Below are 24,492 nucleotides of genomic sequence, written 5' to 3'. Positions count from 1 at the left end.
GGCACATATTCACCCTTGGAGTCTTGAGGGAAATCACAGCTGTCTGATCCTCAGTCTGCCATGCCATCCAATGGAGAGAATCCAACCCCTTAGCAGGGCTCTCATGAGACCAAAGCAGGCAAGGTCCATGAGGCTCAAGTGCTCAGCACGAGGCTGGCAAAGAGAAGAGCCCAGCAATGGCTGTCAGGAGGAACGACAAGGGTGAATTGTGTCTTTTGTACAGGGTGAATATCAGTAACCTCTACATTCTGGATATCATTTTCGAAGCAACTTCTGAAAACAAGGCTAATGTGAGGATCCCCATCACTCCTGAAGTCATCATGAACCTGTGAGCAGCCTTAGCATCAGAGGTTTGGGAGGTACAGTGTTTTGTATGGCCAATAGGTCTCCAATCTGAAATCAGGCACTTTTCCACCCTGCTATCTTAGTCTCCCAATATGTAAACTAAGGAGGCCTTTGCAACCCTAGAATCCTCACCTTCAAAACCAAGTCTCCTTTTTAAAAAATCCTCCATATTTAAAATAATAACACATGTAATTATAAAACTTGAGAAGTGAGAAGACATGAACACTTATTCCAGCATCATTTTTCCTCTCCACATTCTCTTAAAATAACAGTGACCAGAATGGGCCATATAGCAGTGTACAGTATTTAATGAAAAACATGTGAAAATTATATGGAAAATACAATTTCTAAGAATTTTAATTACATTGAAAATACAAAAAGATAGGAAAATGAGGATGTGTAGAAGAGTCTTTATTCATCAAAGTGCACTATGCCTTTCTCACTTTACTTATGAGATTTTGAGATAGCTAATTAACTTCTCTGTACCACATGTTTCTTCACTCTGAAAACAGAGACAATGATAGTACTTTATTCAAATGGTCTTCCTGTAGAGAGTAAGTGGACTAATCCAGGAAAAATACCTTAAATGTTCTTATTATTTTTTTTAATCATCGCTGTGATAATCTATAGAAATGTCACATGAGCCAAACCCTTGAGGCCAGGAGAAGAAATTCCTGATGTGAGAATGTAGATTCCAGAAAGAAAACGGTATTGACAGTGTCCATTTGTTGTTCAGCCACTAAGTCCTATCCAACTCTTTGTGACCCAATGGACCACAGCACACCAGGCCTGTCCTCGTCCATAGACATCCCATATAATGTCCACATAAGAGGGAGACTAAAGTGGGAAATGTGAAGAGACTTCTCCACCACTGTTCCCTGTGAATCTATTTCCCTGCAGGCCTGTGTTAAGTGAGATTGTCGTCTTGGCCCTCAACTTGGTGCTTCAGTACAGTGTCAGCATTGAAACTGACAAAGAGCCTGATATCGCCCAGGTGGTCGTGGAAGAATGCAGGAACGATCAACACAGCATCTCTCTCACCGTGCTGGGTAGATCAGGTCCTGCAGATTGTCCCCAAGCATCATCCACCCACTGGGAAATTCGAAAAATGAGATCCTGAAAGCTGAACCCTCTCCGTTTAAACTGCTGGTCTTCAGTAACGCACCAAATCTACATCTTAAACTGTGTGCTTGAAGGAACGTGTTTAGCCCTGGGAAGAGGATGGAAGGGGAAAGGCCGATCCTACTCCTGGCTGGGAGAGGAGAAATGCTGTGGAAGCTGGAGGCTGGAGCAGGTTGGTCTTGGCAAGGAACAAGGCTGAGCCATGAGCAGAGGTCAGAGCATCCTGCCTCAACAAGGGATCTGACCATAGGTTTGCCTACAGAACTGCAAAGCAAAACATTGGCTCTGCAGCCTAGCAGCACTTGGAAAGACTAAGTCCAAATGCCTGCGCCCCGATGGACCCTGCCTAGCCTAAAGCACTACGGAAATCACCGACCTTTATCCGTTTCCTTTCTTCTCCAGGTGCACTGGACTGCTCAGTGGGGTTGTGGACTTTGCAATCAACCTCGTAAATGAGGTGTTGTCCCTGGTAATGTACTACACGGTGAGTCGTCCACTCCTGGGGGTGCAGAGCCAGGCCTGCTTGGGGGAGGTGTGACTTCTCCTGGCTGGGCTGTACTCTCGGGGACCTTCCTTTCTGAGGGGCCATCTTCCTCGGGGCAGTCAGTTGCTCCCTGCCCCGCTTCACTCAGCCTGGCCAGGGAAATGAGCAGGGGCCTGACATTAGCAGAAATCAATGGTCCCACACTTGAAACATTTACCATAACCACGGACTGCCAGTAGGACTTTTACTAATATTCCTTCATTCAACACAATCTTAATTCATTTAAATACAAACACTATACACATCATAGTTCATATTCACACGTATCACATAAAAAACCATATGCACCATGTGGCCCAAATTTCAAATGTTCTATATTAGTCATTCTGGAAGGAGGCTGGGAATCTGGATTCATATTTTAAAAAATCCTCCACGTTGTTCTGTGATTTACTGAACTTGAGTCATGCTCAACGTGTGTTCCTCAGACCAGCAGCACTGACCTCCCATGGACACTCATTAGAAATGCAGACTCTTAGGTCCTACCCCAGAGCTACTCAATAATTTGCATTTTAACAGCATCCTCAGGGAATAGTAGACACACAAACTGTGAAAAACACAAAAAGACTTCTCTGTGTTCCCAGGGCCCCATTTCACTCTATAAAGTTTCAGGTTCAAGAGGTCAAGGTTTCTAAGGGAATAGTGGTCTGCAATGTTTAAAAGTCTAGATTCTTTAAGGTTCTAGGATTCTAATAGTCTGAGGTTTTAGGATTCTAGTGACCTCTGGCTCTCAGATTTGGAGGCCTAGGTTTCCACTGTTCTAGAATCCTCAAGGTCATGAGTGTCTCTGTGGGCGGCAAACAGGGAGCTCCCAGCAGAAAACACCCAGTCCTCTTCCTTCTCCCATGTGCCCTCTCCCTCCTCAGCTGCTGAACTCTTTCCTTCCTTCCCTCCCAGCATTTCTCTGTATGTGTCACTCTCTTTCCCTGGCTCCTTGTGACCCTCGGCTGTGCCCATGAGTCCGCAGTTACCTTGAAAGCCTGGATGTTACGTTAAGAACCACAATGCTAAGTCGCAGCTTGGGAAAGTAGTAAGGGGGCTCCCTCTGCAGCCTTACAGGAGAGGGAGCAGCACTCTAGCCTGCAGCACCAGCTGGTCTGGTCAGGGGATCCTGGAGAAGCTGCAGACCCTTCCTTGTGAGCAAGTCAGAAAAGTGTGGCCGGAGGGGGTCTCTGCAGACTGATGGCCTCTGTGGGCCTCTGACAGATTCTATCCCTCCTTTGTCACACTGGCAGAACCTGCTGCCCAGAATGATGTGACAAAGAGGACGGGCCTGATCTGGGTTCAAATCCTGGATGTTCTCTTAGCAACTATGAGGTCGGGGTCAACTAGCTCTACCTCTCTGAGCCTTGGGTTCCTCCCAAGCGAAAGGAGATTATAAACACTGCCAAGTTGATGGGTGGATTTAAAGAAAGAGCAGAAAGAGATTAATACCCAGTAGGTATTGTTAATAAACACAGCCCCTTCTCTTTCCCTTCTTATGAGGAGCTGTGGTTTGACCTCCATCCCCCGGAGACTCTCCTTGACTTGGGTCTCTGGAAACACTGGGGTTGATGAGGCTGGGGCCAAGAGAGTGGGGTGAGTAACAGTGTCAGGGCCCTGGAGGCAGTTCTTCTAGAAAATATCCAGACCCGGTTCCTTGGGTGATCGCTCTGTTCTTCTCATACACTCTCTCATTGGCTCCTTGCAATGACCCAGTGAGGATGGGTAGTGCTATCACACCCATTTTACAGATGAACTAACTGAGGCTCAGAGAGATCAAGTGCCATGCAAGAGGTCCCATGGCTGTCAAGTCTGACCCACTGGAGAGTGTCAGCCACTGGTGTCTAATTTCTATTCAGCTTTCAGTGCTGGAGCCTGAGAACTGCTACTTGTTTGTTCCTTCAGAGGAAGTTCATAAACTCCAACTGGAAAATCCATAGAACAGATGAGGAAAACCTCTGTGATGCCTACCTGCTGGTGAAGGCCAGGCTCTGAGCCCTGGGCTGACAGAGGATGAGACCCTCCAGAAACACACACAGGGGCCTGTGGATAAGCAGAAGCGTAGCTTGGCTTCTCTTCTGTCTCTAGTAGCAGACTGAGCCCTGGCCCTTAATCACACACCCAGACTGCACTTGATTCTGCTCCCTGGCTGAGCGGAATAGGCAGACTGAGCTTTGACTCTGCTGTTGACTGAGCTCTGACACTGGTCACGGGCAGTGACCTGACCTCTGTCTCAGTCTGATTCATGAACCTGATTAAACGCTGAGCCCCAAACCATGACTCGTCATGGTCCCTGATCAGTCTTTTCACATCAGCCATTGTTGCTAAGGTGAGGGTGGGAGGAGGGCTCAGTGCCAGGTGTCAGAGAAAGACCCCAAACCACTGGTGCCAGTCCCTCCCCGAGCCTCAGAGCTCGCAGGGTTTGGGGGGAAACACTCCTGCAGCCATGCCTCGTGAATGCAGGAGCCGGTAAGGGCCCCGGGGTCTCTATGCCACACACTGGGCTCTCCTTCCAGATAAGTTCCCAGGAACTTGACTTAATCTCTGTACCGTCTCCCTCTGGGACCGTCGGTCCTACCACCACCCCCAGGAGTGACAACCGAGCCCAGTCAAAGGACACCTCTCAGATACTCCTCCTCGCACTCAGGACACCCTATGCTCGTCACCCTCTACCTCCAGCAATAAAAAGCCATTTCTGCACGTCCAGTGTGGTCCGTTGCATTCCTTCCATTGGGACTTCAGAGAAGGCAAGGTGTGGGCAATCAGGGCAGTGGATACTGGATCCAAAAATAGCAACACATTTGTAGACCATGTCTTCCTCCTGCAATCTGATGCCTACTCGACCATCACACAACCACACTGGAAACAGCAAATATCAAAGCCACAGGAGAGATTAGAGGTCATCATCTTAACCTCTTTGCTGGCCGATCTAGGGAGACTGTGGCCCAGGCGAATGGCTTGGCACTGCAGTTGCACTTTTTCACCATTGGTGCTCATGACAACCCACACGTTAGGCATGGGAAACCTCATTTTCCAGTTGAGGATACTGAGGTTCAGGGAAGGGAGGTGACTGGCCTAGGTCTCACAGCACAGAAAACTAGCATTTGCGTCTGCAGGAAGGTCAGGTCACATTGAGGCCAGCTGGTGCGGCAGGTGAGATCTTGGACTTGAATATGTTATTCCTCGAAACCTGCTGTTTGAGTTGGTTGTTACACCTGGTGCATTGTGCCCATGTCAACCCGGAACACTTGGTCCAGGAAGCCCAGATGGTGCCCACTTGGCATCGGGCTTATAGCACCAGCAGAAACCTCTGGGTCACCTGTGTCCATCTCCTCTGTTCCCCCACCTGCATCTCAGTAAGAACCTGATGAACTCAGCTAGGACAAAGTACAGGTAGGGCTAGAGCCTTGAGGAGCTAGCCTTCCTCACCGTAACTGTGGTCCCAGCATCAGAGCACAGAGTAGGGAGAAGGGAGCAGCCCAGGTGCCCAAGCCTGGGGCTGGGACATGGAGAACCCCATCCAGCAGAGCCTTGGATCCACCAGCAGACCACCCTCCACACTGTCTGAGCCTGGTTTATACACATCTGAGGTCCCTCTTCCCCTGGTTTTGGGCACAGAGCTGAGGGATGTGAGGAAAATCTTGTGGAGAGACTTGTTCTCACCTCAAGACTGCAACCCAGGGGTTGGAGAGTGATGTAATGAACTCAAGCCTGGAATTGGCCCCAGGCTTCTGCTGCCTCATTGTAAAATGGGTAAACAACCTGGTACCTGGATCCCCGTGGCAAAATGGAAATTAACATACATCAGAAAAATAAAATAAAAGGGTGCCAAGGGGATGGTGGTCAGACCTCAGTTCTGGATTCGGGCAGACTGCTTTCTAATCCTCTCTTTTCCTGTTGCTGGTTTATGGCCTGGACAAGGGACTTCATCTCCCTGAACCTCAGGTCCCTAGGGTGCAAAATGAGACTAAGTATGGGAGTCTCCTTCCTCCCAGGTTTGCTGTGAGGATGTGGAGGGATAATGTGTGTAGGCTCCTAATACAACAGTGATGATGATATTACAATTATTGCTGGTGTCTGGTCACTTCACTCCCCTCCACCTCAGCTGTCCCATCTCTACATGACCTCACTGCACAGGGTTATGGAGACGACGAAGGGAGATCAAGCACCCAATACGCTTTATGCTTAATCAATGTAAACCAGATTTCTTATTTTGTGTGCTATAAAGACCACATGACCTAGATGGGCTCAGACTTCCGGTACACCTGTGTCTATAAACTCTGGCTCCCTGGTGACTGGTGTATAAGCTTTGGGAGGTACAGTTCCTCACTAAGCCTCAGCTTCCTGTCAGGACCATGTTAGAGATTCCAAGAACTATGGTATCAAGTACACCTCATTAATTGTAGGGACTGGATGGAGCTTTCTGCAGAGAAGCCCTCCCACGCACTCCTGGGCTTGGAGGGCTGGATTGATTAGTGATGTCTGCCCCAAGTTCAGGAGGGGGGAGTGGAACGACTGCATGTTCACCAGTTCAGGACCAGGTCATCTCTAATGGCCCCTCAGCTGGTGATGGGAGCATGGACACCACATGTTCACGGAGGATGGGACTCTGGGCCCTGCCTAGTGCTGTGGGGTGGAAGAGGGACCCTGATCTGGGTTCCAGGTTTGGCTCAGTTTATAACCTGTTTTGTGACTCTGAGTAAGACATTCATTTTCTCCAGGGTCTCCGTTTCCTCTAACCACAAAGTGAATAGAGGCTTCGTGCTACACAGCTGACCCCTTGGTGTTCTGAGAGGTGGTCTGGAGTGTCTGCGGGCTACTTGCTACATTCCCACCAGCTGGAGCAACGTACGTAGGGGAGAAACGTGGGGCCAGCCACCCCACACCCTTAGCCACTACACATACCTGTGGTCACCTGCAGGGCCAGAGAGAAGGGAGGAGTGGATTCTAATGCAGCAGAAGTGCCCCGTGTCTGGGGAGAGGCAGACGTGCACAGAAAGTACTTGGAAACAGAGCAACGTGCTCTCCCTCAGGAAAGGCACCTGTGGGCAGGGTCCCCGATCTGTGTGTTATAAAAACAGTGACAACAACGCGTCAGGGAGCACGTGTTCATCAGCTACGATCACAAGGCATTGTTATGACACAGGGGACACGTCAGGGAACAAAACAGACGAGATGCCTGCCTAGTGGGGCTCCCTCTCCAGTGGACGAGGAAGAAAGCTAATCTTTAGGGACTGTGTGTCCAGATTTATACATGTTAACTGTGTACCCTTCAGACCAGTTCAGTGATGTAGGTACACCCATTTGCCCTATTTACAGGTGAGTAAACTGAGTCTCGAAGAGGGCAAGATCGTAAGGCTAGTAAGTGGCAGAGCTCTGATTTGCTTACAGCCTCATCACACTTTCAGAACTGCACACACTGTCCCTTGTCTCCCTCCCTGTTTTCCAGGGCTCCTGAATGCTGCCGTAGGTCACACTCACGACTACGCATTGCAGCAATAGTGATTACGGTTCTCTATTATTCACGGAGCACCTTCCTCAGCCGGGGCTGGGCTGGGCTCTCTGCTGACATTTCCTCTTGTAGTGCCCCCAGCAGCTCTTCTAAGGGAGAGGATATTCTAGTGCTCTTTTCATGGTTGAAAGCAAAAACATACAGGGCTCAGAGAGGTTATGACATTTACCTGCTGTCACACCACCAACAGGGAAAAGTTCTGGGATGCACACCCAAGGATGACCTAAGAGCAAGCTTATTGTACTGTTACAAATAAAACGCATGGATTCCTGGATGGGTACATTTTAATTAATCAGCATTAAAAATTGCTTGTGCAAGCTCTAAAAGATATTTATTGAAAATCCGCTCTGTGTCAGGGCCTGGGCATGAAGCCTGTGGTTTTGGCCCTGATGGCTTCAGAGACGGGGCGGTTATCACTGTGCCCAAGGAGCTGATGGGATTCATGCTCAAAGCAAGAGTTTGGGTGGCCCAGCAGGTGGGAATGTAGCAAGTATCCCTTAGATGTTGCTGACCAACTGTCAGAGCCCTGAGGAGTCAGCCATCTAGCAGGGAACCTCTGTTCATTTTATAGTTAGAGGCAATGGAGAACTTGGGAGAAAATGAACATGTTACTCAGAGTCACAAAGCAGGTTATTTGTTGGCCAAGACTGGAACTTAGATAAGGGCCTCCATTTCTTTCTCCCAGGACCAGGCAGGTCCCAGAGTCCCACTCTCCATAAATGTGTGGTGGTGGTGTGACCATTGCTGGCTAAAGGGCTTCTTGGATATGACCTGGTCCCACAGTGGCAAACACACAATGCCTCCACTCTCCCCTCCTGAACTTGTGGCAGACATCACTAATCAATCCTTCCCTCCAAGTTCAGGAGCTGCCTGAGAGGACTTCTTATCAGAAACCTCCATCCAATCCCTATATTCAATCAGATTATATCTGAGACCATGGTACTGTCTTCACTAACTCAGTCCTAGAAGGGAAACAGGCTTATGGGGAAGCACACAAGGAAGCACACCTGTCAAGGGCTATACACCATCCCCCGAGGGAGCCAGAATTTGTGGACACTGGCATACTGGGGAGCTGAGCCCATTTTATCTCATTCATCCTTACTGCGCACAAAAGTAAGAAATGCAGAAGCCACTGCTTAAGATTAAGCGTATTGAGTGCTTTGTCTTCTCTCTCAGTCTTCTCCATAACCCTCTGGGTGGGACCACGTATCGACGGGAGACCTGAGGTGGAGGGGGTGAAACGGCCTGACAACAGAAACAGCTGTCATCATCATTTCAGCACTGGTGTTACTGCATATCAAGGTCTACTTCATGCTCAGCCCTTCACACACATTATCCCACCACATCCTCACTGCACACCTGGAGGAGAATCCCATCTTTAGACCCATTTCACACACAGGGGACCTGAGGCTCATGGAGATGGAGCTCCTTGTCCAGGCTGCACAGCCAGTAACAGGAGGAGAGGATTCAAGCACAGCTGACCCAGCACTGAAGCCGGGGTATGAGCGCCAGCACTTCAGTACCATGTTAATTTCCACTTGCCACCAGGATCCAAACACATGTCGGTTACCCATTTTACCAGATGAAGCTTGGGGCCAACACCAGGTCTGAGCTCCCTGTATCACACTCAGTCTCCTTGGCTGTGTCCTGAGTAGGGACAACTCTCTGCACAAGGGTTTTGCACAGCCCTCACCTCTGCGCCCACAACCAGGGGAAGAGGGGCCTCAGATATTTGCAGAACTAGGCACTGACAGTCTGGGAGGATGGTCTGCTGACGGGCCCGAGGCTCTGCTGGACAGGGTTCTCCATGACCCAGGCTTAAGCTTAGGCACCTGCCCTGTGCTTTGATGGTGGGAACAGAGTCAGGGAGAGGAAGGCTAACTCCCGAAACCTCTGGACCTACCCCTACATTCTCCTGGCTGCTCTCATGTCCAGGACAGGGTTCCAGGTTTCTACTGAGATACAGGTGGGCAAATGGAGGAGACGACCCTGGGTGACTAGCGGGTGCTCCCAACCTAATGCCAAGTGGGCATGCATTTGCACTTCCCGGACCGGGTGTTCCAGGTTGACAGGGGCCCAATGCACCAGGCATTACGACCAACTCAAACAGCAGAGGTCAAAGAATAAAAAGAGTATTCAAGTCCAAGGACTCTCTTGCCCCACCAGCTGGCCTCAAGGTGATCTGAGTGAAATGTCCTTCCCTGGGGACCCAAACACTGGCCCTTATCTTTGTGAGACCTGGGCAGTCACCTCCCTTCCCTAAACCTCAGTTTCCTCACCGGAAAGTGGGGCTTTCTGAACTCCTCAACTCCTCACGGAGTTGTCCTGAGCACCAGTTGCAAAAGTGGACCTGCAGTGCCAAGCCCAGGCCCTGGCACTCACCTGCCCCTACGGGGACCTGGGCATCATGGCTGATGAGTGCCACTCACTGCTGCCCCCAGAGGACAAAAAAAGCTGGCTTTGTCCTGGGCGTCGTCCATGATGAGAAACCACCCAACACCAGCCAGAGTGACTCCAGGAGGCCATGGCCAGGTGGATGTGGGTCTTGGGAAGACAGGACAGTGAGAAAAGGAAAGAGGCAGGAAGCCTGAGGGCACTATATCCCCATGGGGCAGCCAGACTCAGGGAGAAAAAAGAGCTGGGAGCAGGAGTCATACAAATGAGCCACAATGATCTTCGAATGAGGGACCAAGGAAATTTCAAATCACGGCTCACAGTCACATCAAGTCACACAGGATGTTAGCAGTCATCTGGTCAAATTACCAAGCATCTCAAATGATGGGACCCTCACCAACTTATCAGAGAGTGGATGGCCTTATCAGATGCCACAGAGATGCTTGGAGCATTCTAGAACCAGGTCAGGGTCTGGGACCCACGTGAGAGGAAAGCCCTAGAGGAAAGGGTGGGAACAACTGGTTGAGGGTGGAGAACAAGGGGAAAATCAAGTGATAATGATCTGCTGCGAGAGAAGCCAGCAAGAAGCAGAGCTTGGGAAGATGGGGAGGGACCACCTCAGGTGAGCCGTCATGAGGTTGCAAGGTGATGTCGAGAGCCAGGGACAACTAGGCAGGTGAGTTCTGCGAAAAGGGATCGGTCTGTGTGGAGGTCAAAGACAGCAAAAGGGCTGACATCTTTCTGGGACAGAAGGAAGTCAGTAGGGCCATGGAAGGAGAGGTCGATGGGTTTGGGGTGGCAGTGAACAGTTCCACAAGGCCATGGTAGGGACGCTGTTTTGAAGCTGAGTGCTTCAACCTCTGGCCGCTGCACTGAGAGCAGAGGGGTTGGGGCAAGTGTGCATAGGAATCCTGCATACATGAGGATACATATGGAAGCAGACTTTGTTCACTCACAGGAGGAACTCTACTGACTAAATGGAGTAGGCAGACAGGGGTGGGTGGTCCTGAACTGAAAACATTTGCCCGAAGGCTGGTTCCACTGTGAAGGATTTTATGGAGAGCACTCAGACATAAGAGAAGGTTTGGGAAGAATGACCTCACTGGTCACTGACCCTGACTCTGTGGGCCACAATTCTAGCCCCATGTCTGTCCCTGTCTTACTGGGGGACCTCAAGCTGGTTTCCAAATACTGATAGAATTAGTATCAGTAATTTCCCTCTGAGCCTGCGTTTCCAAATCCTGATGGAATTAAGCTGGATGATCACCATGGGTCCTTCTACCAGAACACTCCCCACTTCATCCTTTCTCGGTCTTTATCCCAGCCCCCACTTGCAGTGGCCGCTGTCTTGGCAGCACGAGAACCTGCTCTTAGTCTTGGCACCAAGTCCTCTCCATATCCACTTTTTCCAGTTCAGTCATCCTGGGTGACCTTTGCTTTGGAAGTCTCTCTGTATTCGCTCTGGACAGGGTTATTTTCATTGGAGTCTCCTTGGATGGCTCTGGACACAGGGCTTGGTTCTGGGGGCAGCCTCCCACCCCATTGTCATCCAGGAGATATAAGGGCCATCACCACCCAGCAGAATTCAGGAGACTGTGCAGGGGAGCGAGGATTTTGTAAGTATTTTCCTCCAAACCTGTGAATGATGGGCTTTCTACCTAATGTCACCCCACCTAAGGCCTTCAGAAGGCTTTGTGGGCAGGAGGCAGAGGGATTGGTCTAATTCAATAATCTTGACTCGTGTAAATTGAGAAATGGATTCAACTAGGAGAAGTGCCAAACTGACAAGCAAAGCAGGGTCATGATGTGGTGCCCATTTATGTGTTCATACTTTTATTCAGCAAACTTTCTTTTGTTGTACTGAGCGAGGAGCAGGGATTTTACTATGTGTAATGAATTCAGTCGTGAGCTACGTCACCATCCCTCCTCTGGGGGGTGCACAGCCTGATGGGAAAGGCAGTCAGTCTTCCCTAACTGGTGCCCGGGACTCTGGTCATACCATGAAGGCTGCAAGATGGTGGAGTGGGGCCCCCTAACCTGGACTCTGGGGAGAGTCTAGAGTGATCTTCCTAGAGGACATGATTTCTCACTGAATTTGGAGTCGGTAGGAAGTGACTCAGGAAAAATGAAAAGAAGAGGGAAATGTTCCAGGCAGAGAAGCCAGCGAGTGCAAAGGACCCCTAGCAAAGAGCACTGACCGGGAGTCAAGTATGACTTTTCAAATAGTGTCTCCTACTTTCACTGGTTGTTTCCCTCTGGGCAAGTTGCTCTAGCTTTCTGACCTGGGCTGTAAGAGACGAGATAGCCATGTCTATCTTCAAAGTCTGCTGAGTGTCAGAGTCTTAGCTGCTCATCCACGATGCCATTTCCCTGTGGGTAATTCTCACTCCTGGTCCTCCCATGACTGTCCAGGTGTCAGGACAAGATGTTTCAGCTTTGGAAACTTGTTCTCTTGTGCGGCCTGCTCGCTGGGACCTCAGCATCTCTTCTTGACAATCTTGGCAAGAATGTTCTGAGGAAGCCGAATTCTGGTCTTGAGAGAGGACTTGATGCCTTTGACGATACACTTGAAAGTGAGTCAACAACAATGGCCAGTGGCGCTTGGGAGCTTCCTGCTAAAGACTGTGCCTGTATTAGCAGAAGCCGCAGCAGGGGCTCTCTTTGTGGGTTGCTTACTAAGACAGCTGACTAATTGGTTCCTGTTTGTTTGGAAATAATGACTAATTGGTCATTGTTTATTATTTTTCTAGAAACAAGCAACACTTCACTGCATATCACTTTACATCTTATAGCATGGTAAACTTTGCTAATAGATTCTTAGGATAAATTCCTCAAAGTGACATTTCAAAAGTTCAAAAGTATACATATTTTAAATTACAATAGATATTGACAAATAATACCCTATGCTAACATTTTCTCCAATACTCTATGAGATTACCTTTTTTCCACTTTCCTAACAGCACTGTTGTGGACAACTGAATTTTTTGCCAGTCTCACAGATGAAAGGTTATAAATCATGTCACTTTGCTTTTCCCTAATTATTAAAGGATTCACTCATATTTTTCATATTTTATTAGTCATTACATATTTAACTTAAATAGTTTATTTATATTTGCAGCATATCCTTTTCTGGGCCATTCAATTTTCTTAGTACTTTGTATTAACTAATTGGAATAGAATTCCTACCTAGCCTAGGTAACTTTAAAATTACCTACCTTTCTAGTTAATCATACGTCCTTGTAATTCTGATTTCTTGAAAGAATTTGGCCTTCTTTTCAATTTCTGGAAACATTACCAGCACCCTGAGAAATAGTCTTCATAGGAGAAACTAATTTCTGTATATGACTGCCTTTCAAACCTTGCCAGGGCTTGGGCAAATGTCAAAGATACAGGAGGGACCCACTTTCCAGTTTCAGTGCTGATAAAACTGAGCTCAGAGCAGTAGTGTCTGGATTATCTATAGGACCAGACAGGGTTTCCATCTCTGTTTCCATCATTTTAATTAGGTAGCTATTGTCCATTGCAGAGCCAAACTGGAGTACTCTGATTACATACCTTTTCCTGTAGCCTTTTGTGTGTGTGTTTCTCACCTAGTTGTTGCCTTCCTGTTTCTCATTTGAGTTCTTTTCTACACATAGATTCTGAACTCTTTTCAGATGTGCCATTCTACATCTGCCCTGCCAAATCCCTCTTTTCTCTGAAACACCCTCTGTTAGGACTCTCTGTCTTCTTGCTCCTGAATGAATCACTGCTTTCTAGGCCTGTTATCCAGGGCTCCTACTTGCCGCTTTAATAATTTGAAGCCATGTTTCTTCTTTGATTCTACATTTTCCATTTCTTATTTTATTCTGTTTATTCTGTTTGTATGAGCATCTCCTTAATCTTCACTACTAGAAGCTGATGTGCAATCAGTATCTATTGCCTGCTCAGTGGGTTAATTGCTTTGTTGAAATGATGAACGTATATTAGCATGAAGGCAGCATACTAGGAACAAGGTCTCCTAGCTGTGTGACTTTGGCCCATTTCTTAATCTTTTGATCCTTTATTTCCTCATCTGAAAGTGCAGGGAGTAGCAATATCTACTTTGTGGAGGTGTTATAAGATGAAATAACCTAGGCAAGTAGTCTCATTAGTGCCTGGTGCCTAGGAGCTGCTTCTTCAGTTGTGCACTACACTAAACGGAGACTGCTTTTGCAGCTGTCTTTCAGAATTTGAAGACTGAATTGGAATCCAGGTGTTCGGAAGAGGTTGTACAGGAGACCCAGCACACTGAGAATTTGTTGGAACGACTCATTTCTAGAATTTTTCAAGTAGTGAACAGGCTTACAGGGTGAGTTGATGCTTCATGTTGGAGATCTTTGTTCCCAGAAAAGAGAACATGTCTCTTTGGGGAGGTAAGTTTAATATAAAAGAAAGAAAGATGAATAAACCTTGTGTGTTCTTGCAGAGCAGAAGGGGTCTGAGGCCAGCTCTACCAGAGCCTGGGAAAATTAGAGTCAGCGCTACAGGGCCTGTCCAGGCATCTCATGGGTCTGGACCCTCCGATACTGTGATTTCAGAGTCAGGATGAAGGTTCTCTTCTCCCTCACCTCTATCTGCTTGCTGATGCCTAAAGTCCCTTTTCTAAGGAATAAGACTTTTCTTCTCTGAATATAGCTGAGTATAAAAGTCTGAATGGCCTCAGGAGAGAGAAAATGAGAATTCACACCATGTAGGTGGCTCCACACATAATGTCTGGGAGTCAGGCAATTCTGGGTTCAAATTCTGACTCTGCAGAAAAAGAATTAATTAATGCTGTCTGCAGTAATGAAAGGATGGGGATAGAGATTGTCATACTAAATGAAGTAAGTCAGACAGAGGAAAAACAAATACCATATGATACCACTTATATATGGAATCTAAAACATGATCCAAAAGAATTTATACAAAACAGACTTGTGCACATAAAAAGCAAACTCATGGTTACCTGAAGAGAAAGCAATGTGGGTGAGAAATTAGGCGTTTCGCGTTAACATATGCTAAGCTGCTTCAGTCATGTCCAACTCCTTACGACCCTATGGACCATAGCCCACCAGGCTTCTCTGTCCATGGGATTGTGCAGGCAAGAATACTGGAATGGGCTGCCATCTCCTACTCCAGGCATGAACATAGACACACACTATATATATATAGATATAGATATAGATATAGATATGTGCGCGCACACACACAAAACAACTAACAAGGATATGCTATATAACACAGGGAACTATACTCAATGTTCTGTAATAACCTATAAGGTAGAAGAATCTGAAATAAAGATATCTCTATAAATATACATATCTCTACCTGAATCACTCTGCTGTCCACCTGAAACTAACACAACATTGGAAAGCAACTATACTTCAACTAAAAACAAAACCCAAAAAACAAATACTGGCTCTGGTACATATTCACCCTTGGCGTCTTGAGGAAATCACAGCCGTCTGATCCTCAAGTCTGCCATGCCACCCAGTGGAGAGAATCCAACCCCTGAGCAGGGCTCTCATGAAGACCAAAGCAGGCGAAGTCCATGAGGCTCAAAACTCAGCACAAAGCTGGCATAGAGAAGAGACAAGCAACAGCTTTCAGGAGTGACAAGAGTGAATTGTGGTTTTTACGCAGGGTGAGAATCAGGAATGTCCAAGTCCCGGATATCACATTCGAAGCGACTTCTGAAAACACCGCTGACGTGAAGATCCCCATCACTGCTGACATCACCGTAAACCGGTGAGTAGCCTTCGATCTGAGGGTTGGGAGAGGCAGTGAGGTGTGGCCGATAGGTCTCCAGTCTGGAATCAGGCACTTTTCCACCCTGCCGCCTTGCTCTCCCAATCTGTAAAATAAGGAGGCCTTTGCAACTCCCAAATCCTAACCTTTAACATGTTCTAAGAAACACTGCCCGGAACCAAATCTCTTTTTTAAAAACTCCTCCATGAAATATAATTCCAAAATCATAAAACTTATCTAATCATAATAGCTGAAAATTGAGAAGACATGAACATTTATAACTCTTAGGCAAAGTTTCCTCCAGCATCATTTTGTCTCTCAAGATTCTCTTTAAATGGCAGTCACCAGTATGGCCATATAGTAGTGGACAGTATGTGATGAAAGGCATGCGAACATTATATGGAAACTGTAATTGCATTAGGAATTTTATTCATTCATTAATGATATAAGTTATATTAGAAACAATAATTTCTAAGTATTTTAATTACTTTTTAAATACGAAGAAAAAGGAAAACGCAGATGTGTAGATGAGTCTTTATAAATTAACTGTCCTGCGATTTCATCATTCATTGGATTTGAGATCTTAGGATAGACAGCTTGCCCAAGATTCTGGACCTGATTCGTATGATCATTTATAATGTTTTCTTGCCTTCTTAGCCCTCTGCATATAAATCAAATGCTTTTCTACCATAGGCCTGATCCTATGCTAGTTTTAGAAATTCATCCAATTGTCGGGTTTGTAGACATGTAAAAGCTCATTCTGCTTATACAAGAACTCTGTTAGACTTGTGTCATCCTAATGTCCTTAAACCATGGCAACAGTCTGCTTCTAAATTGGAAAATTAAAAACAATAGCTGGAAATCAGAGTCAGGGCTATGGGAAATCCAAGATGGCTGCTTGGCTTTTCCCAGCTCCCTGACAAACCTCATTTTTTATTTGATGGGTTAAAGCCTCCCTGGCTACAGGGCCTCCATAATGAAAAATCACGGAATATTAAGTTTTGTAAATTGTTAAATTAAGTTTCTAGTTTTGTTAATGTCTAGTGTTTACTAAGACTCACTGCTGAGACAGTTCCTTGTTATGTGATACTGCTAAAAGATTTAATTAAGTTATTAAAAAAGACACTCTAGGTTAGTTTCTAAGGCTTATCTCAGTAACCAATCTTCAAATAAAGGTCGGATGCTCCATAATGTACAACCAGGAGATTAACACCAGACTATAATCATTTAACGAATGAAGTCAGGTGACTTGGGGTATACCAGGCTTTATCTAATGAAAGTGCTTGACTTATAATTCTTATTTTACTAATAACTGCTAGCTATGGCTATATTATTTTCTATGTCACTTGTTTCACTGAGCCTGTGATATAATGCTGAACTGACAGTTCCATATGAGATCAATAATTGTAATAATGTGACTCTGGGTGTGGGAAAAAGCAACAGGAGGAAATATTTTCCTGGACCAGGAGGCTAGTAAGACAGTGGTCCAGAGACTTTTGCTACTTGCAAGGCCTGGTCCAATTTTAGCACACTGAGTGGCCCATCACTTCCCTAGACCTGGGAATGAGCCTTCCCAGCACCACAGGACACAATGGCCATGAAATGGTGTCACGTGGTCAGATATGTGGCTATGAAGGGACCCTGCTGACTGGAAGTTGGTACTTGCCAGCTGCCTCTACAAAGATTACATCATGATCATTGCAAGCTGCTGACCTTCAACACCCCCTGAAAGAAGTTCAGGGTGAAAATCAGGAATGAGGCACTCTGTGCTCTGAAAAAAAAAAAAAAACTGGCAGAACAGGCCTTCAGATAGTTAGATCTTTTCAGAAAAAGGTTTTATGAGTTCCAATTCTTGCATCTTCTCATACCTAGAAAAACACTGACGTCATTAATGGTGAAATCTGCTTTGGCTATTAAAAAAAATTTTTTGTTCTTTTTTTACAATTAAAAGTCAAAATAGAGTAGCTATGGTTCAGACATCCTGGGAAATAACTATTTCCCAGATATCCTGAAAAATGATATTATGGGTGTGATTTCAGATTAGACGCTGTGACCTAATGTAGAACTTAATGCTCCTGTAATGCATTTTTGCTTCTGTACTTTGCTTGCTGCTCGTAAACCAAAGTTACAACATTTTAAGATAAGGTTGTTTTTAAGTAAAGATTCCTAAAATTGTTTTGAAAAAATAAAAAAATTTTAAAAAACAATAATAATTACTTTTTAAATACGAAGAAAAAGGAAAATGCAGATGTGTAGAAGAGTCTTTATAAATTAACTGTACTGCGATTTCATCATCCATTGGATCTGAGATCTTGGAATAGTTAAGTAACCTCTCTAGACCAAACATTTCCTCACTCTGAAAATAGAGATAATGATAGCATTTTTCCCTCAAGGTACTGCTGTCAAAATGAAATCGCTTAATTCAAGTAAAAGACTTTTGTGAAATACTTAACACAGTTTGTGCTCAAGAAATGTTAACTATTATTTTTATTTTATTTATTGGTGTGATACTGCATAAAAATTTCATACAAGGCAAACCCATGGGGCCAGAAAATTGACTCACTGGAAAAGACTCTGATGCTGGGAAGGACTGGGGGCGGGAGGAGAAGGGGACGACAGAGAATGAGATGGCTGGATGGCATCACTGACCTTGTGGACGTGAGTTTGAGTGAACTCCGGGAGTTGGTGATGGACAAGGAGGCCTGGTGTGCTGTGATTCATGGGGTCGCAAAGAGTCGGACACGACTGAGCGACTGAACTGAACTGAATGTAAGAATATAGATTTCATAAAAAATTTACACAGTATTGACTTTATCCATAGACATCCCATGCAATGGCCATCTAGAGAGAGAGACTCATGTGGGCAACGTGAAGAGACTTCTCCACCTCTGGTCACTGTGAATCTTATTCCCTGCAGGCCTCTGTTGGGTGAGATTGTCGACCTGGACCTCAATGTGAACCTCCAAACTAGTGTCAGCGTTGAAACTGATCCCGAGACTGGTGACTCCAAGGTGGTCGTGGGAGAATGCATCAACAACTCAGAAAGCATCTCCCTCACAGTGCGGCACAGGTGAGGCCCACACATCTCTGCAGAGCAAGGAGTTCCAGAGGAGCGGAGACCCGTAATTTCAGCCCTATTCCTGACCTGGGAGGGAGCAGAGTATGGTAAAAAAAAAAAAAGAGTTCAGACTCTGGAGTCAAGCTAGCTTTGCCACTCACTTGGGTCTTTGTAATCAATTTAGCCTATAGAAGCTTTAGCTATCACATCTTTAAACTAAGGTTGGTAACATCACTCATAGGCTACTGCTGCTGCTGCTGCTGCGAAGTCACTTCAGTCGTGTCCGACTCTGTGTGACCCCATAGACGGAAGCCCACCAGGCTCCCCCGTCCCTGGGATTCTCCAGGCAAGAACACTGGAGTGGGTGGCCATTTCCTTCCCCAATGCATGAAAGTGAAAAGTGAAAGTGAAGGGGCTCAGTCGTGTCTGATTCTTCACGACACCATGGACTGCAGCCTACCAGGCTCCTCCGTCCATGGGATTTTCCAGGCAAGAGTACTGGAGTGGGGTGCCATTGCCTTCTTCCATAGACTACTAAGTTGACCAAATGAGAAAATGCATAGCGTACTCAGAGGATATTTGGCCAAGCACATACTAAGCTTTCAATAATAGTAATATCTATTCTTATTTTCTGTCTCTTGGGTCTTCCCATTACTAAGATGGGAGTGTTGACCTCTCAAACCATAACTGTGTTTTGTGTATTTCACCTTTCAGCTTTATTTGTTTTTGCTTCATAGTTTTTGAAGCTCTGATGCATGCACATTTAGCATTGTTGCATCTACTTGAAGAACTGACCCTTCTCTTATTATATGCTGCTGCTGCCAAGTCACTTCAGTCGTGTCCGACTCTGTGTGACCCCATAGACGGAAGCCCACCAGGCTCCCCCGTCCCTGGGATTCTCCAGGCAAGAACACTGGAGTGGGTTGCCATTTCCTTCTCCAATGTGTGAAAGTGGAAAGTGAAAGTGAATGCACTCAGTCGTGTCCGATTCTTCACGACACCATGGACTGCAGCCTACCAGGCTCCTCCGTCCATGGGATTTTCCAGGCAAGAGTACTGGAGTGGGGTGCCATTGCCTTCTTCCATAGGCTACTAAGTTGACCAAATGAGAAAATGCATAGCGTACTCAGAGAATATTTGGCCAAGCACATACTAAGCTTTCAATAATAGTAATGTCTATCCTTATTTTCTGTCTCTTGGGTCTTCCCATTACTAAGATGGGAGTGTTGACCTCTCAAACCATAACTGTGAATTTGTGTATTTCACCTTTCAGCTTTATTTGTTTTTGCTTCATAGTTTTTGAAGCTCTGATGCATGCACATTTAGCATTGTTGCATCTACTTGAAGAACTGACCCTTCTCTTATTATATAATGTCCCTCAAATCATAATAATGATAATAACAATAATAATATATAGTGTTTACCTTCTTGCCTCTAGCTAGGAGAAGGCTAGAAGAATAAGAAGAACCTGCTATAGGTTCTGATATCAGATTGTGCCCTAATCATCTTCCACTCAATGGAAGATTCCCAAGATGAGACCTTGAAAAATTAATTCTCTCCATTTAAGTCACTGATCTCCAGTAACCCACGAAATCTAGATCTTAAACTGTATGGTTGAATAAGCAGGTTTTGCCCAGGGAAGATGGTAGAGAGAAAAAGGCTGACTCTGGTCCTGGCTGGGAGAGGAGGAGTGGTCTGGAAGCTGAAGACTGGGGCAGGTTGGCCTTGGCAGGTATCAAGGCTGAGCCATGAATAGAGGTCAGTCCATCCTGCTCCAACAAGGGATCTGATCACAGGTTGCGTAGGGACCCCCCAAAACCCACAGATAGGCTCTGCAGCCTATCATCACTTGGAAAGACTAATATAAGTCCAAATGCCTGAGACTTGCTGGACACTGCCCAGCCTATAGCCCCAGGGAAATCATCCAGCCTTCTGGGTCTCAGTGTGCATATCTGTGAAATGGCATGCCACTCTGCTGCTCCAAATCCTTTTGGGGCTTTTCTCTCCACCATGGGTGGAGTCTCAAGCTCTCCCCAGGGCCACTGAGGCTCTGCCTGATCTGGGTCCACCCTCATATCACTGTGCTCTCCCCCTTGCCCACTCTGCTCTAGACACACTAGCGTTTGCTCTGAGTCTCAGAAAAACTCCTTCCACCCAAGGCCTGTGCACAGGATGTTCTGGAACCTAGTCTCGAACACCTTTCCCACGTTCCATCTTATTGTACAGCTCATCCTTCAGAGTCTAAAACAAGGTTCCTCCTCTTCTCTCTTGGAAGATCTCTCACCCTTCTCAATACCTATCATAAGTTGTCATTACGTACTTAGTTGTATGTTTTCTTCATTTTCTCCTTCAGCCAGAAACATATGGAGCAACTGTTCTATGCCAAGCAGCTGCCTTTCTGAGCTCTGGAGAATTTATGGTGACTGCAGGCAAGGACCTTGCTCTCGTGGAGCTTATGCTCTTGAGAGGAAGGCAGACAGGCAAGCATTCAGTCCAGTAATAAAGAACTCACACGGGAAATGTCAGATGGCAAAGATCCCTGAGCAGTGCAGCACTCTTAACAGAGTGCTATGATACAAACTGATACAGAGTCCTTCCTTAGGCAGGCAGTCAGGGAGGGCTGCCCTGGGGTGGTGAAAGGTATGCTCAGAGCTGATAGTGGGAAGGAGCAAGCCTTAGGAAAATTTGTTTAATGCGGGGTTGGCCAAAACATTTATTTGGGTTTTTCCATAAGATGTTACAGAAAGCTCTGAATGAACATTTTAACCAATCTAATATTTAGGTACCATATTAGGAGCTGCTTGTGCTCTGTTCATCACTGTGTCCTAAGTCAGGTTTGGTTCCCAGCATATAGTTGGTGTTCTATAAATACGTACTGACGAATAAATGAATGGATGGCTGGCTGGATGGATGGATAGAAGAATGGATGGATGGATGGATGGATGGAAGAGGTCTCAGGGTTGTGATGAGACACTCATGAGCTACTGGGGTGGGCTGCTGGTCAACCATGGGGTTCTACGTGCTGATCCCCCTGGGGAGAGGCTCAAGTCACCTGACTTCAAGGAGCTCCACCGTATTCCACCCTCTTTCCCACTGCTCCTTCTTGGCCGCTCTGCCAACTTCCCTGACCTTTGTCAATTTCCTCTCTTCTCCAGACGCTTTGGACTGCTCAGTGATGTTGTGGACTTTGGAGTGGACATTGCGAGAAGGGTGGTGTCCTCTGCAGTGCAGGATGAGGTGAGTCCCCCACTCCTGGGGCTGCAGTCAGGCCTGGTGGGGGCAGGTGTGTCACTCCATGGGTGGGCTGTACTCTCTAGCCACCTTCCTTTCTGAAGGGCCAACTTCCATTTGAGTTGTCAGTTGCTACTCCCCCTGCCCCACCCCACTTCACTCAGCCTGGCCTGGGGAGAAGAGGAGCCCAACATGAGCTGAAATCACTGGGTCCCACACTTGAACCATTTGCCATACCCATGGACTGCCAATAGGCCTCTTAGCTAATATTTTTCTTATTTCAATACAACTTTATTTAATTTATTGAAATACAAAACTGTACATACCATAGGTCAGATTCCTATGTATCATATACAAAACCATATGTACCATGTGCCCTAAATTCCAAAGATTCTAAATTAGTCACTCTGGAAGGGGCCTTGCAATCTGGGCTTATTTTTTTTTAATCCTCCAGGAGGCCCTGAGATTTACTGAACTGGAGGGTCACTGCTATATGGTTGTCAGACCAGCAGCACTGACCTTCCTTGGGCATTTTTTAGAATGCAGACCCTTAGGTCCCACTCCAGACCTGCTGCTCATTAAGTTGCCTTTTAACGAGATCTTCGAGGAATTGGATGCACATAAAATTGTGAGAAACACTTCTCTATGGTTCCCAGGGTCCCATTTGACCCTTGAAATGTCAGAGTCCGAAGGACAAGGTTTCAAAGAGCACAGGGATCTGGGATGCTTACAGTCTAGATACTTAAGGCACTGGGATTCTAATGTTCTGAGGTTTTTAGGGTTCTAGTGTCCTCTGGATCTCAGGTATGGGCCTTCTAGGTTTCCACTGTTCTAGAATCCTAATGGTCAGAAGTTCTGAGGCCCCAGGGGTGAGCATCTCTGCGGGTGACGGGCAGGGCGCTCATAGCAGGTGATAACCAGGCCTCTTCCTTCTCCCGTCTCTCCTCACCTCCTCACCTCTTTCTTTCCTTCCCTCTTTCCATTTCTCTCTGTGTGTCTCTCTTTCGCTGGCTCTATGTGACCCGCAGCTGTGCCCACGAATCCGTGAACTCCTTGAAAGCCTGGATGCAGAGTGTGTTAAGAAACTCATCGGTAAGTCACAGCCTGGGGAAGCAGCGAGGGGGCTCCCTCTGCAGCCTCACAGGGGCTGGTATGCTGCTCTATGCCTGCAGCACCAGCAGGTCTGGGCAGGGGACCCTGGAGACGCTGAGGACCCTTCATCCCGAGCAAGTCAGGAGAGTGCGGTTGGAGGGGGTCCCTGCGGACTGAGAGTCTCTGTCGGTCTTTGAGAGCTTCAGCTGCCCTCCTTTGTCCCTCTGGCAGAAATTGCTGCCCAGAATGATGTGAGAAAGAGGACGGGCCAGATCTGGGTTCAAACCCTGGATCTGCTACTTAGCAACTGTGCAGTCCTGGTCACCTGGCTCCGCCTCTCTGAGCCTTGGGTTCCTCCCAGGTGAAAGGAGGTTGTAAACAAGGCTTAGCTGATGAATGGATTTAAAGAAAACACAGGAAAGGACTATTATCCAGTAGGCATTGATGATAAACACCACTCCTTCCCTTTCCCTTCTTATGAGGAAGTGTGGTTTCACCCCCAGCCCGCGAGAGCTTTGCTTGACTTGGGTCTCTGGCATGACTGGGGTTGTTGGGGCGGTGGGCAACAGAAATGGGATGCGTGAAGCATCAGGATCCTGGAGGCAGTTCTTCTAGAAAATAGCCACAGACCTAGTTCATTGGGCCATCGCTCTATGCTTCTTATATAAATAAGTATATACTATACAAGTATATACTATACTATGTAAGTATACTATGCTATACTTAGTATATATAGTATATACTAAGTCTATACTATAAGTATATACTATATACTTCTTATATACTATCTCATTGGATCCTTGGAATGACCCGAAGGGGATGGGTAGTGTCATGATACCCATTTCACAGATGAACTTGTTGAGAGATGGAATGGCACATAAGTGGACCCATGGCTGTCAAGTCTGACCTGGTGGAGGGTGGCAGTCACTGATTTGTATTCGACTTTCCAGTGCTGGAGACTGAGAACTGCTACTAATTGTGTTCCTTCAGGTGAACCTCAGGAAAGCCAAGAGGAACTTGATGAAAGCATTTGAGGAAAACTGCTGGGATGCCCGCCCGCTGGTGAGGGCTGGGTCCAGGGCCCCGGGCTGAGAGAGGGTGAGACCCCACCCAGGGGCCTGTAAAGGAGCAGAAACAAACTTGGCTTCTCCTCTTTCTCTAGTGGCAAACTGAGCCCTGATCTCGGTCACAGACCAACTCCTGACCCTTAATCAGACACGCAGATTGTGCTTGATTCTGCTCCCTGACTGAGCCCAGAACAGTCGGACTGAGCTTTAAGTCCAGTAGTTGACTGAGCCCTGACACTGGTCACAAATAGAGACCAGATCGCATCTCAGTCTGATCCCTGATCCTGATCATACACTAAGCCCTGAACCCTGGCTCCTCTGGGCCCTGATCAGTCTTTTTACATCGGCCATTTTGCTAAGGTGAGGGGGTGGGAGGGTGAGGGGATGAGGAGGGGTCAGT

General features: G+C 46.7%; 1 protein-coding gene across 1 annotated transcript; it reads left to right on the top strand.

Annotated features, from left to right (window-relative positions):
* The first annotated feature begins 176 nt into the window (after positions 1-176).
* Positions 177-24,080, top strand: LOC148775369 (short palate, lung and nasal epithelium carcinoma-associated protein 2A-like). Its single transcript, XM_088843636.1, has 8 exons — positions 177-328; positions 1,246-1,394; positions 14,094-14,226; positions 15,540-15,644; positions 18,562-18,714; positions 21,858-21,939; positions 22,962-23,025; positions 24,016-24,080. Exons 1-8 carry the CDS (start codon positions 177-179, stop codon positions 24,057-24,059), a joined length of 882 nt encoding a protein of 293 aa, XP_088699762.1. The 3' UTR covers positions 24,060-24,080.
* Positions 24,081-24,492: the final 412 nt, after the last annotated feature.

The sequence above is a fragment of the Moschus berezovskii genome, chromosome 15, assembly GCF_049115385.1.
Source record: "Moschus berezovskii isolate FMDL1 chromosome 15, NW_MosBer_1.0, whole genome shotgun sequence".
Taxonomy (NCBI): Eukaryota; Metazoa; Chordata; class Mammalia; order Artiodactyla; family Moschidae; genus Moschus; species Moschus berezovskii.
Note: the sequence above shows the minus strand (reverse complement) of the source record. Positions and strands in the feature narration are given on the sequence as shown.